The sequence below is a fragment of the Calliopsis andreniformis genome, chromosome 9, assembly GCF_051401765.1.
Source record: "Calliopsis andreniformis isolate RMS-2024a chromosome 9, iyCalAndr_principal, whole genome shotgun sequence".
NCBI lineage: Eukaryota > Metazoa > Arthropoda > Insecta > Hymenoptera > Andrenidae > Calliopsis > Calliopsis andreniformis.
Window position 1 is genome coordinate 8,085,326 of NC_135070.1, and position 16,053 is coordinate 8,101,378.

Genomic DNA, 16,053 nt, shown 5'->3' on the forward strand with positions numbered 1-16,053 from the left:
TTACGGTCGGGGAAGCCCATAACGTGTCACCAGTTATAAATTCCTACGTTTCCGCGGAAGTTTGAAATAGTGTCGGCGAACGGAAAACGAGTCAGCGGTCCTCCGTCACTGCACTCTCTTTCGGCTTCTTGCGCCCCTCCACTTACCAGCCTCCCCTTGAAATTGAGATTTCACTCGATTCCAGAGGAACAAACTTTTTCGGCTCATTTTTTATCGGTCGCTGAAATTTTCTCATCCAACAGTTACACTAGCTCCCTTCCACTGAAACCTTGATCGATCATCGATCGTGTAATGCTCATCCCTGCTGAGAAGTTTTAGGACACCAACTATTGTCGATGAACTTTCATTTTGCTATGTAAATTATTAATATTAAATCACTTTCTTAAATAAATTTCTTTATGAATACACGTTTCTATTGGTAGTTATAAAAGTAGTCTAATTTTAAGTGAAAAATTTAGAATAGTTGAGATTTTCAGGTATTTCATGCGTTTCCAATAATATGTCTAGATATTTATACATTGATTTTATGTGACAAACTGAACCTTTCTCAATTTTTTATTTAGACCACTTTCATAATTACTGGAATATTTAACATATTTTCTATATGTTATTTATTGAATATACAGAGTGTTCAACACAAAGAGTTAAAAATTTAGAGAAATAATTTAATATATAAAAACAAGATAAAAATCAAGCATAATAAAATTGCGTTAGAGGCTTCGTATTATACTAAAATATGTCTGACTCGTCTTGCTGTATTGACTTATTCCACTAGCATCGCTACGTTTGCCTAGTGCCTTGGCTGATCCAAGCCGTCAGTAGAATACCTCTCCAAGCCAGACACTCTTCACACACAGGTTTATCCTTAATAATAAATACTTCTAGAACGAAGCTTCCAGGGCAATTTCATCATCCTTGATTTTCGCCTTACTTTAGCATGTAGAATCATCTTCTCAAATTTCTAACTCTTATCACCTACCCTTTCCACTCCATTAAAGTACAGAATATATTCAACATATCTCGAAATTTATTAAAGGCTTTTACCCAACACTTTCGAGCAGAACTGCGTCCAAGGAGCATCTACCTTCGCTCCCCTCGACATTGTGATTCATTTAAGCCGTAGGAACGATCGCGGGAACGACCGATAGAACTTTCCTGAAATTGACGTGGAAAATAAGATTGGCCCTCGCAAGACGTGGAACGTCTGTATTTTCCACGCGAGGCACACGCGCTTCAGGCGCCCCGAAATCTAATATAGCCGCTTATTTACGTACGTTACTACAGGGCGAAATAATAACGAGCCCTTTCACGCCCCTCGAAAGGGCAGAATGCGAGACTCTTTCGACGCGGGCGTCGTTGTTTGCTCCAGAACTGCGTGCTCGGAATTCCCCGCCGCTCCTGAGCACACACGCGCGCGCTTTTTCCTTTCTGGAATCGAGTTTCCACGGGACTTCGGAAAGAACGGTTTACGGGGAACAAAAGATCCGAGCTGCGCCACGGTGCGCGGGGGAAAAAGAATTTCCCAGACCGCGTCGCTGGCTGTCGGTGGCCCTCCATAGCGAATCGATAGAAATTTCGTCGATAAGGGGACGGTCGAGAATTCTCCGACGAGGCTGTGTCGCTCGAAACGAATCGGCGGATTGCATCTGCATGTTGATGCCTCGGGACGTGGATGATCAATCAAGGTATCTCGGCGGGTCAGAGGTCGGTGGTGTACTGGGATCAGTCGAAGACCGTGCCCATCGATAAACAGCGAAATTGAGATTCAAGGGTGAGCCGAGGCACGGGCCTGTCGCGTTTGTCTCGTGAACAACGTCGGTTATCTTGACGCTGTAGCGTTGACACGGGGATGTTAGGGTTGAATTGGTCACAGAGGTCGCGGGCAATCGTCTCGATTATCCCCTGCTTAGTCTGAGTAATCCTACCTCGTTTATTTCACCCGACACGATCCTTCTTTAATTCAACTTCGCCTCTCTGTCGTTTTCTGCGGATTTTCAGGCCTTTGAAATGGAGATGGCTAAGGGGAATCGTTAACCCCTTGAACCCTCGCATCGGAGATCGAGGAGGATTCGGTAGAGTACGTTTTCTGTGTTGAAACGTTTACTCGTTTATTGCGAGGACTGTTGCTTTTGAAGATCTTATTCCATTTCTCGAATTAGTTTTGAATCTTTTCTTTCAATGATTCATACTCTTTTCATATCCTTTATTTTAGAAATAAGTAATATTAATTTCAATGAATAATATTTCTTTTACTTATTGGGATCCTCTTTTTAAATAGTGTATTCGACGATCCGTGTGATGAGAGCTGGCTTTTTGTGGGATGTTCATTTTTTAATGAGACTGCCAGCTTGTTACAAATCGTTCAATTGAATATGTTATTATTTCCTTTTAGTCCATGTGGCCAATAGTATACGAGATACTATCAATAGAAATCCTTCTTTTGAAGAAGTTAAAAGACTTAAGACTTTGAATATTGAAATACTTATGTGAAAAATGAAGAATTGAAATACTTGATAATTTAAAAACGTGAAAATCTCAAAATCGACAATTCTTTGAATAAAATAATACACCTTCATACATAGAGTTTCATAAATTGGCAATAACTTATTCAAAATTGAGTCTCACAGTTAAAAAGCTCTCCCCCTTAATCTTCTCTCAGGTGAAGGGAACGCGAAGAAAGAATTTATTTCCTCAAATTAATAACCATGGCGTTAATCTCACAAACTCTCTCAAAATTTATCTTCTAAAAATGATATCACCGGAGGTGTAGCTTCTCGTTGCAATTTTTATTTGTCTTAAATATCACGCTTTATGAACGACCGTACGTAAATTATTTTCCAACTGTGCCATGAATCCAGGATAGGGAAGAGGCAAATTACTTCGTAGAAGATGGTGGAGGTGCAGCGTAATCGAGAACAGTCGAGATAATCGAGCACCTATGAATAGTCGGTAATTACGTAAAGTACGCGCGAACATCGAAATATGCTGGTGCATGCGCTCGTGTCATGGTTAACCAAGCTCTATTGCTTTCAGCCAAGTTGGGATAAGCTGGTCGGCGCCGCTTTGCCAACTATCGACGTCCCTCCCTTTATCTGCACCCGACAATACTAACTCACGGCTTACGAGCGTTAACGATCCTCACGAGACGCAATCCAGCCCCTACCAGGAACAATTATAATCGGAAATTATTAGTGCAACCGATACGACGTTTGAAAATGTTTAGGAATGTTAACCTGAATCGCGTACAGTTTGGTATTCCCTGATTTTGACGTAGTTTTGTAATATAGTATTGCATGGGTAGTTTAGGGATTGTGAATTTTTGGCGATATGGAGCTTGGTGGTATATTAGAAGAGTACATGATTTCTAGTGCTTTTGTGTTAGCCTCTAGGTCTTATTTGAAGTATCCTGGTTCCTCGTTACTATTATTTAATTATTAATTTCTATTTGTAAGCTCAACTCTTGCTAGTTCCCACTTTCTACTCTTTGGTTCCTATTTGTAAACTCCCTATGGCCTAGTTTCAACTCCCTAGATTCCCTAGTCTCCACTCCCTTCTTTCCTATCTCTGTTTCCTTATTCCCCTTATCTAATCCTTAATTCTATTTTCCTACTTACTAGTTACCTACTATCTCCTATTCAGCCTATTCCCTCTACTTCCTAGTCGTTTCTCTACTCCCTCTCCTTCCTTTCCCATTTCCTAATCCCAAATTCCCAATTCCTCCTTAGCTCCACGCTGAACCCCAGTGAAATCAGCTCGAAAAGCAAAATATTCTCCTGGTGAGTAGAACTATTCCAAAATAGTTACTATTAATTACTGAAGGGAGTAACGAATAGGGATTCCCATTTAATTTTAACGATTACACGAAGCCCCTTAATTAGGTAATCGCAGGAAGTTTCAGTAAGCAAAGTTCCATGGATGACAAATACATAATGGAGCGGAAGACAGGGCGCAGGCGACAATCCCCTAGTTTTAATGTGCCTTAACAGCGCTTCTGATGTTTTCCATCCCTCGCGAGCAGTAGCTTAATATTCCGAGCCAGGCATTAAACGGGGCGGCGGAAAACAAACGCGCGAGCAAGCACGGCCACTTTGATAGGGTAATATCGTCGCATTAAGCGGAACGAACTTAATTGGCATAAACGATAACGGAGGCTCCTAGTCGAATTCACGATCCCCGAACGCAGTATCGCTGATTTCCATTCGCCCCCCGCCTCACGGTATTTATGCCGCGACCTTTTAGGATATTAATTTCGAGAAGGCTCCATACGCGTGGAACTGGGTCACGGAATACGAACGAGCGCGAACATCTAAGAAAATATCGAATTAAACTTCGCGGTGCCGTTTTGATTAAACTTCCCCTCCCTCTGTACCCGTCGATCTCGAAGCTTGTTTTTTTTTCTACCCACCGAGGAAGGGTGAAAAGTTAGCAAACTCTACCCTTACTCTTCACCAGCCCCTGGAAAGCAGATTTCATGCAGTGTTCGTTGACTTTTTGGATAACTGGATTCCTCCAGTTCTGCGAACAATGAGCTCGCGTACATTTCCAGATAAAAGTGTCGAGCCTCGAAAACTGTCCCACATCCACGCGCGCAGACTACGTTTAATGGTGGTCCTCGTGCCATTGGGCGCTGATGCGTTCTCTTAGTGATTCGTGAACAGAGACACTATCGATTCGAGAAATCGCAGGACGATGGAACCTGTCGCGATACGAGGCGAACATTACGATTACGCGCTCCAATTTCAAGCTTAATGGAGTACCTAAGATGCTCGGGTTTAATGGAAACTCTCGCGCGATCGTTTCTTCCTCTCGTTCTTTTACAGCTTTTTTTCTCCCTGTGACGAAGAACCGTGAATACATTAGTATTGCCCGCTGGCTGTAATAACGGACGAGAATTACTGGGAAATGAGTCGTGGTCTAATGTTTCATGCTTCGTCGATTTCCACGGGTTACGCAAACGCGAATTTTAATCAATTTGTAGAGTACGCCATGGCTTGAGTAAAATCGAATTTTAATGAGTTTTAGCGAAATTTAAAGGTGCACTGTTTATTAAAAATTTGGAGGCACTTCGTGAATGAAGGATCTAGCAACAATTGCGTCCACTTTCCAATTATATTAAAACAGGAGATTCGATTCTACTTAGAGGAAAATATTCATTCCCAAAGCAATTCAAATGAATGTACAGTAATTTTTACGAAGATCGACGAGTAATTTCAAACCTTCTACTGAGCTTATATTCTTTTCCAAGGTTTTAATTTTCTATTTCCTTTTAAGATCTCCATGATAATCAGCCAAGTATAAACTCGAAAAGTGCTTCGCAGACAGCTGCAAAATATCTGATTGAACGATACTCATCTCCCGCACATCTTCGAACGCAACAAGGTGTTCGTTGAAACAGCTGACGAGGCGTCATGGGAGAAACAAGTTGGGGTGGATTACGCAAACGCGGCAGCGAGCAAATGAGACGCGAGGGAGAGAAGTCGTCGGTTGTCAAGGCTGTAAAAGGTCTATCGGATTAGTGGAGGAAGTTTGGTAAATACAGTGTAAGCGATGGGAGGCTGAAGGCGGAAGAGGAATCGAACGAATGGAGGACAGGAAACTGTGATTGTCGCAGGAGTAAAAGTGACTTATCATTTGAAAATCTGAAGTCGAGGTTCACCAGCAGAGAGAGAGAGAAAAAGGGCGAGTCAAAGATGAGGTAAAACTGAAAGAGATAAGTCAGAGAGAAAGGGGGACAGGAAGGTGGGAAGATGTAATTATCAAGTTGAACGCCAGCCGCTGCCCGAGAATCCTGTTACAGTTGCTGTCTTCACTCCTTCGAATATTGTTCGTCTAGAGTTCAGTCGATGGCTGGGAAAGAAGTTTCTTCTTGGGAGTGGTCGAAGAGGTGAAGGGTTGAAATTTTTGTCAGAAACCAGATGCTGAATTTTTGCGTTTGCTTTTAGTAAATAAATATTGACGCTGCTTAAGTGAGGACACTTGCTTGACTACAGTGTGTCTGATGTGAAGGATGGTTTCGATGTCGAAGAAGCGACTTCCGTGAAAAGGGATACGATAGTGGAGTGTGATTGGCAGCGATTAAGCTTTTAAGGTTTTAGGGCATAGCGTGCAAAATATGAGAAGCAGCATTTGTTGGTGAACGAGTCACACATAAAGAGAAATTTCTGATTGTTAAAATTTCAAGTACCTACTGAAATATTTCGCAATTTTAATTTACAAATGTTTAAATTTATAAATATTCCAATATTTTAATACTCAAGTTTACAATTACCCCGATATTTCAATATTGAAATTTTAAGTGTAGGAAGTTGTTTAAAATCTTCTTTTGACCTAATTTCTCCATTCCAGACCTCAACATTCTATTACCCACATTCTCAGGAATAGTGTCAAGACGAAACTCGTAACTATAACCCAGCGTCTCCATAATACTGCGTAGAAATACCTGTTATTTATACTATAATAAACCTTTTGACGCATTATCTCCGTTCCATAGCTAGCATATTTCCTCTTAAAACTCATCTTTCTGTTATCCAAGTTCATGAAACGACGACACGAATATCTCTCATTAAAAGAATGCTTAAGTAATGCACAGCGGATAAATATTCCTTCTAAAGCTCTAAAATATGCTATTTAATCCTATTATTAAACTACAGAATATTCCCAGCTATACAAATTTCAAGTAGGTGCATATTTCACTGAAAATAGCAGCGATTTTATATCCATCTAGATCAGGGTTCGGCTAAGTAATCGTAAGGGCTGCGGGCCAAACTCGGTCCACCATCAACTTTTGTTCAGCCTATAAATTAACCCTTATCATATTGAGGTACAGATGCTCAGAGTTGAAATACACGTTTTCAGGAATTAGAATTCAGAAAATTGAAAGAAGTATATGAAAAGATTTTGAAGATATATAAATTAAATATTTGAAGGGTTTAAAAATTAAAGAATTTTTAAAGGTAAAAAGGGTTTACAAATCTGGAGTAACCCCACCTGACATGTAAGGATTAAGAGCAATTTTTGCACTTCTAAAGTATGATTTCAAAAAGGGGCTCTATTCACCTTATTATTCACAATACCTCAGTAAACAAGTACTATAAATAGTTGTACTTGTAAATCTACTTTAATTTCGTGAAAAAAGAATTTGTGGAAAAATTGTCTATGTACTTAATTAATTAATCTCTTGGCTGCGGAGTCTAAACATATCTGGATAATATCATCTCATAATATCATCACACAAAATATCAAGCATACCGTCAAGGACCCAGTTCCTGATCACTTAAGAGTAAGAAACATGATTTTCCCAACGTATTTACAAAAAGTTAACCAAATTAAAAAATATATGTCATAAAAGGTGCAAAAATACTAATAATTAAATAATTATTTAGTTCTTCAAAGGCACCAATAGCTGATCACTTAAATTACATTTCACTACCAGCTCTTAAATTTCACGTCTAAACATCAAAACAGGTAACAATTACTCACTAATTTCTTAGAGCAAATTTTTATTAAAATAAATTTCACATATGTATTGAAACACTAAACTGATCAGGAATTAGGATATAATTTTTATCAAAATAAATTTCACACACGTATTTAAACATTAAACTGATCAGGAATTGGGATATAATTTTTATCAAAATAAATTTCACACACATATTGAAACACTAAACTGATCAGGAATTGGGATATAATTTTTATCAAAATAAATTTCACACACATATTGAAACATTAAACTGATCAGTAATTGAGATCTGACCAGCAACTGGGTCCCCGACGCTAGTCCACAATAAGCTATCATATCCACGACTCTGAATCGAGAAGTCGCGCTAGTGAGAACAATTCTGAATTACCTTGGTGAAAGTGAGGGTTGCTATCGGCGGCAGACGAGGTAGATGCGGATAATAGAAGCTTCCCGCGGGATGCGCCGGATATCGTGATGTGATCCTGTAGACGATTCCTTGGGGCTGCGTCGGCCAATTGGCGGCAGTGAAGGTGAACCCGTTATCCGTTCCTCCATCGAGCGGGTCCAACTGGAAAAAGGGGGCCGTCGAAATGCGAACTGTGAGGTTCTTTCAATGGCGGGCGGATTTTAATGAGATGGGAAGAGCTGCTTTCGATTCGCCCTGGATCCCTTCGTAAATGGGACACGACCTATATACTTTCCCGATCGACGCTTGTCAAACGTGTCCGTTCTCCTTCTCCGCCCTTTTGCAGTCAAAACTACTGGCTGCTTTAACGAACCAAGGATTATCGATACGCTCTGTCGCATTCACGGCGGGCAAAAAAATTTTCCTCTCTAACGAGGCCAGCTTTTTTCGAAAAGGAGGTTACTGTAACTTCAACGTCGAATAAATTCAGAGATTCCCTCGGTTATCACTGTTGCGAGGAGTCTTGGACGCGCTGAGTATCGATGCTCCTTGCGGCGGTTCACTGCGCGAAACGTGGCTTCTGAATATTTTGAAAACGGAGGGAACTATTTGCGTGCAAGGAGCTTTGGTACCGTGAGATCGCGGGGGTTAAAGCTGATTTATGTCTTGTTCGGAGATGGAAATGGTACAGAACGAATCTGCTTGTGCAAAGGTTGACATCATTTTTTAGTGAAATTGTGAATGTTACTTGCAGAAGAATTGATGTAAAGTAAGAGAAGTATAATGGTAAACACGAATGCAGATCAAGTGTTGGTGGAGAGTAAATTGTTGTAGGAGTAGTATACACATTGTCAAAATAAGATGAATATGGAGAATGATAATATTAATTCTTGTTGTGAAGGTGGCTAAAGTTTACGTGACATGTGTCTGACTTGGGACTTATTGTATTGCAACTGCGAGTTAGCCAGGTCAGAATCAGAGATATCAGTAAGATGTAAAAGCTTTGAGTAGCTATATGAGAAGGCAAAATTTTAGAATTTGAGAAGTTAGATTTGTGTCTTAAACAAATATATGAAAATTTGAAAACTTTGAATATTTGAGAGTTAAAAATTGTTTTAAATCTCTGAAAATTTGAAAGTCTTAAATATTTGAATATTCAAAATTTGAAAATTTTGTACTTTAAAACTTCTATTTTAATTATTTGAAAATATGAGATGTGTGTCTGACTTGAGACTTATTCTACTACTGAAGTATCTCACCAGACACAATAGTATAAGTAGAATAAGTCCTCGAGTGAGACACATTTCACGCAAACTTCACATATTTCTTCAGCAACTAATAACCCAAGTACAAATTCTCAGACATAATTTCATCATTCTTCATTTGCACCTTATTTTATCATATAAAATTATACTTCAGCATTCCTAACACGTGTTCTCAAAAATCCTGCACAAGAATTCGCATCACGTTACCTCTCTACAACGTTAACTTGAACAGTACCATATTTTTACGACTGCACATCAGAACAGAGAATATAAACTAGCTTTAAAGCCACAAAGCATTTTTATTTGCGACGTTCACATACCTCAACAGTAACTGTATCGACCCAATTGCCTTCGACACAGAGCTGGAAGGAATCCACCCCCACGAACCAGTCGGGGCTGGGGTTGATGCGCGCCATGATGCTGATTAAGGTATGATTGCCATCTAAAAACGCTCGTGCGATGCTGCTCCCTTCCCCTTGCGGTATAGATGGCCCCGTGAACGAGTGAAGGCTGTTCGGTGAATCGCCATCAGCGTCCAGGCCATCGGTCCTTCCTGTTTCCACGTACACCCTCGCCCCACTGGATAGCCTCTCGCCCAATCTGTACAGTGTGTAGGTGGAATCATGCGTTCGACCTAGAACACAACGCAATGCAGACCTTTACGATTCACTGTGCAATATCGACGATATGTTTTACTGGGGCGTACAGAATGTGTATATCGCGGAACTTCAATATTGGGGATATCAATACGTGCAGGCGAAATTCTTCTGTTGTATGGTATGAGGAAGCAATGGGCACGATTATTTTCGGAGAAAAATGTATTTCAATGCTGTTGCTATTAAATGCAAGCAATTTGGGTCACGAGAAGAAAGAGAACTATAGATTTATAGATCTCGCTTGGTCGTTTGGAAGCAACTGAAAGGTTCTCTCAATGATTTCGCGGGCCTTGATATTTGTATACGTTTTCAATCTTTTGCTCCTAAAAGCTAGAGAAGTTAAGAAGTATAGAACAAGTCTGTTACGGTTCTTTTTAAATATGGAAGTTACAAATTAAAAGCTCGAGTATTTCCTGACAAATGAAAGACATTTCCTGCCCACTTTCTGATACCTTCGTCAAGTTATAATGACGTTGGAATCAAAGACTGTGCTATATCATCCCTCTACTAGATTTTAATGTTAATTAATAGAACAGTATATCCTCGAATATGGTGAAACATTCAGTAAGTAGTATAACCTCGGATATAGTCAGGCATCCTTGACGCTTACATAATTGACGTACATCACTCTGACAAATCTGACAGTAGATCATATTATATTATTCACAGCATTTCAAAAGTTCGTTTAAAAATAAAATAAAAGCAAAGATATCTCAACATTTCCTTGACCAAGGAATCCCTGCTCGACTGACCCGCGCCTCTAAATCGTCCTGCATTATCGAACATTTGCAAGAGTATACCATAACACTTTACCGTGTGCTCGCTGAAATGCTACAATCACGGGAACTCGCTTTGAACAACGCAGAATTAATTAAGGAACAACATAGCGTACTTGGAGAGCTACTCGTGCCGTTAATTCGCTGGAAACGATCAATTGAACGCAATATGTGGTCGCGTTAATGCTTGCCCTCGATGCATTCAGAATGTTCGATGTGCAATCACGTTTGATGGTTCTTGGCAACTCGAAAGCTTCAGCAGTAACACCGACACAGTTTTCGCCCATCGCGGCGATTAGAATTCCCCCGTCGCGAATTCGTGCCCGAAATTCATCGCAGGGCATAATAAAATATAAAAAAGCTGTGCTCGGGACTCAGAGCACGTAGCATCTTCGTGGAAACTCGCGCGTGAAAACAGGAAGAGGACGTTTATCGTCCCGAAATAGGGCCAGGACTCGCGGGCACTTCGAAGTTTGCTTTTAACGTACATCAAGAGTTTGATAACGTTGCCGCGCCAGTCACAGACTAGATTAACGTTTTCGTTAAATCAAGTTTCACGATCGATTCGCCACGTTGATGGCCCGTGAAAAATTACGGACGATGGAGAAGCATTGTACACATTTCGACGATGCCCCCTCTGCTCTCCATTAGCCGGGTCACTGACTCCAGAGCTTTCCCACGGTTTTTTAATTTTCCTAAATCCTGACCCGTTCCCACGCTCGCGGGCTAATCGCGTTTTCATTTAGCGCGGAAAGCAAACGTCGGGGAAACGAAGGAGCTGCGTTTGCCAAGTCCTTTTGAAAAGCTGGGATTCCACTAAGGTGGTACGAGGCAACGTGTACCATAAGTCCCTTTAATATTAATTTCCTTGACGTCTAAATCTTGTCTCATTGCTGAAATCTCATTGACACTGATTTATGTACATTTTATAGCACGTTTCAAATTCTCAAGTTTTCTGTGATAGTGGTAAAAGGAAATGTCATAGGGTCCATTAAAGTAGGTCTACACTACATATTGTACAACAAAATTATATAATACATATGTATAACATCTCTCTTTTCTGTCTTCTAAAAAGATATTAACATTATACACATGTCTTTCTTCTGTTTTCTAAAAAATTCTGTAACATTGTCATACAATATAACACATAGTGTAGACCCAGCTTTAGTATTTATTAACAGTTATAGAAACTTCTGTAGTATATTCATTCTTTTATCTTCCTTGCTTTCAACTTTCACTTTCTTCTAACTCCTATACAGTTTCTCAATTTTAACAAATTCAGCTACTATTAGAGAGACAAATAAGCCTTGGAATTGAAAAAGTCTTCATACTGTGTAGTTTAAAGTATAAGTACTAACCTCTTCCACTACAACTCCTTATAAACATCTGAATACCACTCTCTAAAGCGCACAGCAAAATGTTTATATGAAGAACCGACGGTCCAAAGTTCGATACTAGCCCAATTAATGACGTGAATCTGGCTCAAGAGATCTTGCCACCTAGAGCGAGTTGCGTCCCAGTTCGAGAGGCGCTGGTTCGAACCTATTAAGGCTCGTAGACACCCGCATAATCGACGACATAAACGTTATTCAAATGGAGTCGGTGTACACCGTCGAGTATTGCGATTCAGGATCACAGACGGCCATTAAAATTCATGAGCACAGTCCGTGTAATTTCGTTTTTACGTGCTCGCACGCATTAATACGGTCTCGAAACCAGCGAGACCTTGGGACTCGAGCGTTTTTTCCGACGACTAACGACGCTTTTTTCGGGGGTGGCGTCCACGAGTATCGAGGGGGTGAACCACGTGGACGTTCGCTCGCTCGCGTCGAAACTTCGGCCGCGTTTTCAATTTGCCAAGCTGCCCGACAAAACGTCCCTGGCTGCGGTTTCTCTGTCTGGCTGACTGGATGGCTGCTAGCGGACCTGAAATTCGCTTTTCAAAGGGTGGACTCCGGCTTTTCCGGCCAATCCCTCCGCCAGCACGCGACGTCGCCCCTAATTCTATCGACTGCCAGAGAGACTTAATTACTTGCAAAATTAGCGCAAACCGCGAGGGAAATGGCTCGAGCCCGCTGGGGATTCGTGGACTTTGCGTACAAAACTGTTGAAGAGGAGAGCTGGCTAGGAAGAAATTCATTGTTGAAGAAATTGGAATCCAGATCAAGTGATTTTAGTCTTCAGAGAGTCGAGGGAGGGAGCCCTCGATAATTGAACGTTAGGTAGGGAGCAGGGCTGAGAAAAAGCTGTGTTACTTATTGAATAAATAATTCTAATAACGTGAATGCATTATTGACCTAGTTAGTAGTATATGGAAAAGATATACCTATGTGAAATTAAGTGATTTTAGTTCTTAGGGAGTCGAGAGAGGGAATTATCGATAATTGAATATTAGGAAGGGAAACAGCTGAACAGAAGCTGTGTTACTTATTTAAGAAATAATTCTAATTTAATGCAAATACATTATTGACTAATTCGACAGTGTATGAAAAAAGATGTGTACATGAAATTAATTAATTTCAGTTTTTAAAGAATCGAGGGAAAGAGTCCTGTATAATTGATTATTAAGAGTGAAGCAATGCTGAGAAGAAGCTGTGTAGGTTATTGAATAAATAATTCTAATTTACCACAAATGCATTATCCACCTGATCCATAAGAAATATGCAAGAAAAGTATATATACCTATCTGAAATCAAGTGATTTTAGTCTTTACAGAGTCGAAGGAGAGTGTCCTTCATAATTGAACACTAAAAAAGGAAAAAAGTTGAACAAAAGCTGTATTACTTATTGAATAAATAATTTCAATTTAACGCAAGTACATTATCCACTTAATCAATAGTATACAAAAGAGGGATACGTAAGTACATGAGATCCTAAAAACTTTTACGATCCTGTATTCGTAGCTATGACCAGCACCAAATAGTCTAGATTTATCCCTCTGTTAGAGTGTTCATCGATCCACCTGCTCATTTTGCTAATAAAACACACACACTGTACGAATCGATAGCTCACTACGATTTAAATACCGACGGATACATATGTACAGACACGTCCATATATTTTTACAGATACAGGGCTGTTCGTTAACGACGCATTTCGTTTCCGTACGTGTCGCTGAATTTTATTATGTCAGTCGAAAAAAAACACAGATACTCTCGTTTATTCCACGCTACATAAATTTCAGATTATTACTCGTTTCCATTCCTCGTCTTTTTATTGTTCTCGGACCTCGATGAAAACGATTACGCGGTTTGGTTTATCCCGTTTTTGTGCTCTCCTACTTTTTCCTTTTTTCGTCCCCCACCTTTTTTTCGGTTCCATTTCCGAGTCAGACTTTTCATCGGAAAAGTGGGAAAGAGAAAAAAAATATCATTTATCCTCGAAAGTGAACTAGTTGCGTCGACGGGGCACTCGAATTGCTTTATTAATTAGATAAATTAATACACCGTTCTCACTGGCTTTTCCGCTGGTCCTGGTCGTCTCTATATTTTTCCAGACTTCCTCGTGTAATATACAATAACACGAATCCATAACATAAAATTGTGCTTCTCTTTTTTGGAGAACGACTAGGAAAGCGTTGATATATTTTGATGGGATGTCCGCTATAAACAATACAGCAGCTTGAAAAGCAAAATTACGTAAATCAGGTTTCTTTTTCGAGACACAGCATTTGTTTCCATAAACTCAAGGCTCGGTATAAATGACGAGTCTACGGGAAATAGGTAATATTTTATTGAGCACACGGTTTATTCGTCGATAAGTTATTTCTACTTTATTAAGAGCGAGAGAAAAAGAAAACGAAACAGAAGTTCCAGTAAATAAAAGCAATAGCGATGAAGCTTAGAATATGTTATGTTTTATGAACTCTTGTGCTTTCGTTTTGAAAGGAAAAAATATTTCCAAACTGCCCTATTTCTGTTAAAGTTATAAAATTTCATTTCCCACGTTTCAATTGAAACATAAATGCACGATTCATATAATTTTATTCTAACTAGTGATTTTTTCAGAAATAATAAAGCATTCTGAAATTACCCATTTAGGTACCGAGAGCACATAAAGTAACCAGGCAATTACAAAATACAAGTAGCAGTTATACATTTCCCTAAAAGTATTGCAAAATCTAACAAAAAATATGTAAATATTCCCTGCTTACAAATCAAATATTTTACTCCATATTTTCCAAGGAGAAATACTGAAATCATTTATGAAAAGATCTACCATAAGTTCCATTTGAAATACCAAATATGGTAACATTGTGCATCGAATGAATCACCCCGAAATCATCTCTCGTAAAGATTCCCTCATACTTCCATTTTCATTCATCTTCTAACAGCTATAAGTCAACGATCACGCTGCACATGTGTAAGAGGATTTGTCGACGCCAGAAGACGCTGTTCGACATAGTTGTTGGAAATGGAGGCTCGCGAAGGTCCATTAAGTTCCTGGAGGACATCAGAAACGAGAATTCGTTGTAATCGCGGCTGAATAAGGCAGACATTCGCCCCCGGACCATGCACTCGGGATATCATGTGGTCGAAGTTAGTTCCAAGACTTCTCGAGTGAGCCTCGAACGGATGCGACTTCGCTGAGCTATTCGTAAAACCTGAGCGGAATTTGTCGAGCTGCAGGGGCGACGCGCGTCCCACTTTTCAACGACTTTGTCGCCTGGGCTGTTCGAACGTTTATTTTTTCCCTTCTCTTCCTCCTTTCCTCTCTTTGCTCCTTCTCGAACGCTTTTCGCGTGGAAATTTCTCATTCCCGAAATGCGTTCGACTCGATCGATCGGAAAATCGGGAATGCGAAATTTCCAATGCTACGCGAGATTACGGTTAATTTTGGATACCCAAAGGGTTCGGTGGTTGATTGTTTTTCTTGAAGTTACCACTCTCTGGGCGATGTATTCGATGATGCACTGCCAAGAGCGAAGTGGAGCGAATTTGAAAATAGGTTGCTAGATGTAATGAGAATACTCTTTTTTGCCTCGTTCACGTTCCACCGTGTAATTTTAGTTGGATCTTCCTGCGCTTGCGAGGAAGTTTTAAGCAAGGTAAATAAGCTTTTAAGTATTGAGTATGTAAATTAATTTGGCGCTTTTAAATATGCCCGTTTCCCGTAACTGTTTTAAATTTAAATATTTCCACGGCTTATGGCGTTTTTAGGAAATTCCACCTGTTTCTATTTTACTTTACATATCTTGTTATAAGGGTAGATAAAATTAGAATTTTCTTTAAAACGGCACTGAATTAATTTTTAAGTTTCATTTCCTAGAATCTATCAATGACACTTAAATTTTCCTTAAGAAGACACTCATTTGATTTACATGTCTAATATTATAATTTCCTAAAATAGACTACATATTTAAAAAAAAGAAATTAAATACATCTTTGTGGGGGCATAGAAATTTAGAACTGAAACACTTGTCTTTTACTGTTTATTATAATTCCTGCTTAATAAATTTTCGTGACCAATTTAAGATTTTACTTTCATATTA

The 16,053-nt window shown here is 39.6% G+C and overlaps 1 protein-coding gene across 1 annotated transcript in view; it reads right to left on the reverse strand.

The window, feature by feature from the left end:
- The window catches only part of LOC143183566 (spondin-1), a 153,917-nt gene that overhangs the window by 33,690 nt on the left and 104,174 nt on the right, over positions 1–16,053 (reverse strand). The window contains exons 3-4 of the mRNA XM_076385139.1: positions 9,451–9,764; positions 7,848–8,027 (exon numbers count right to left, since the gene is read on the reverse strand). Coding sequence (XP_076241254.1) covers positions 7,848–8,027; positions 9,451–9,764 — 494 coding nt within the window. The remainder of the gene's footprint in view (positions 1–7,847; positions 8,028–9,450; positions 9,765–16,053) is intronic.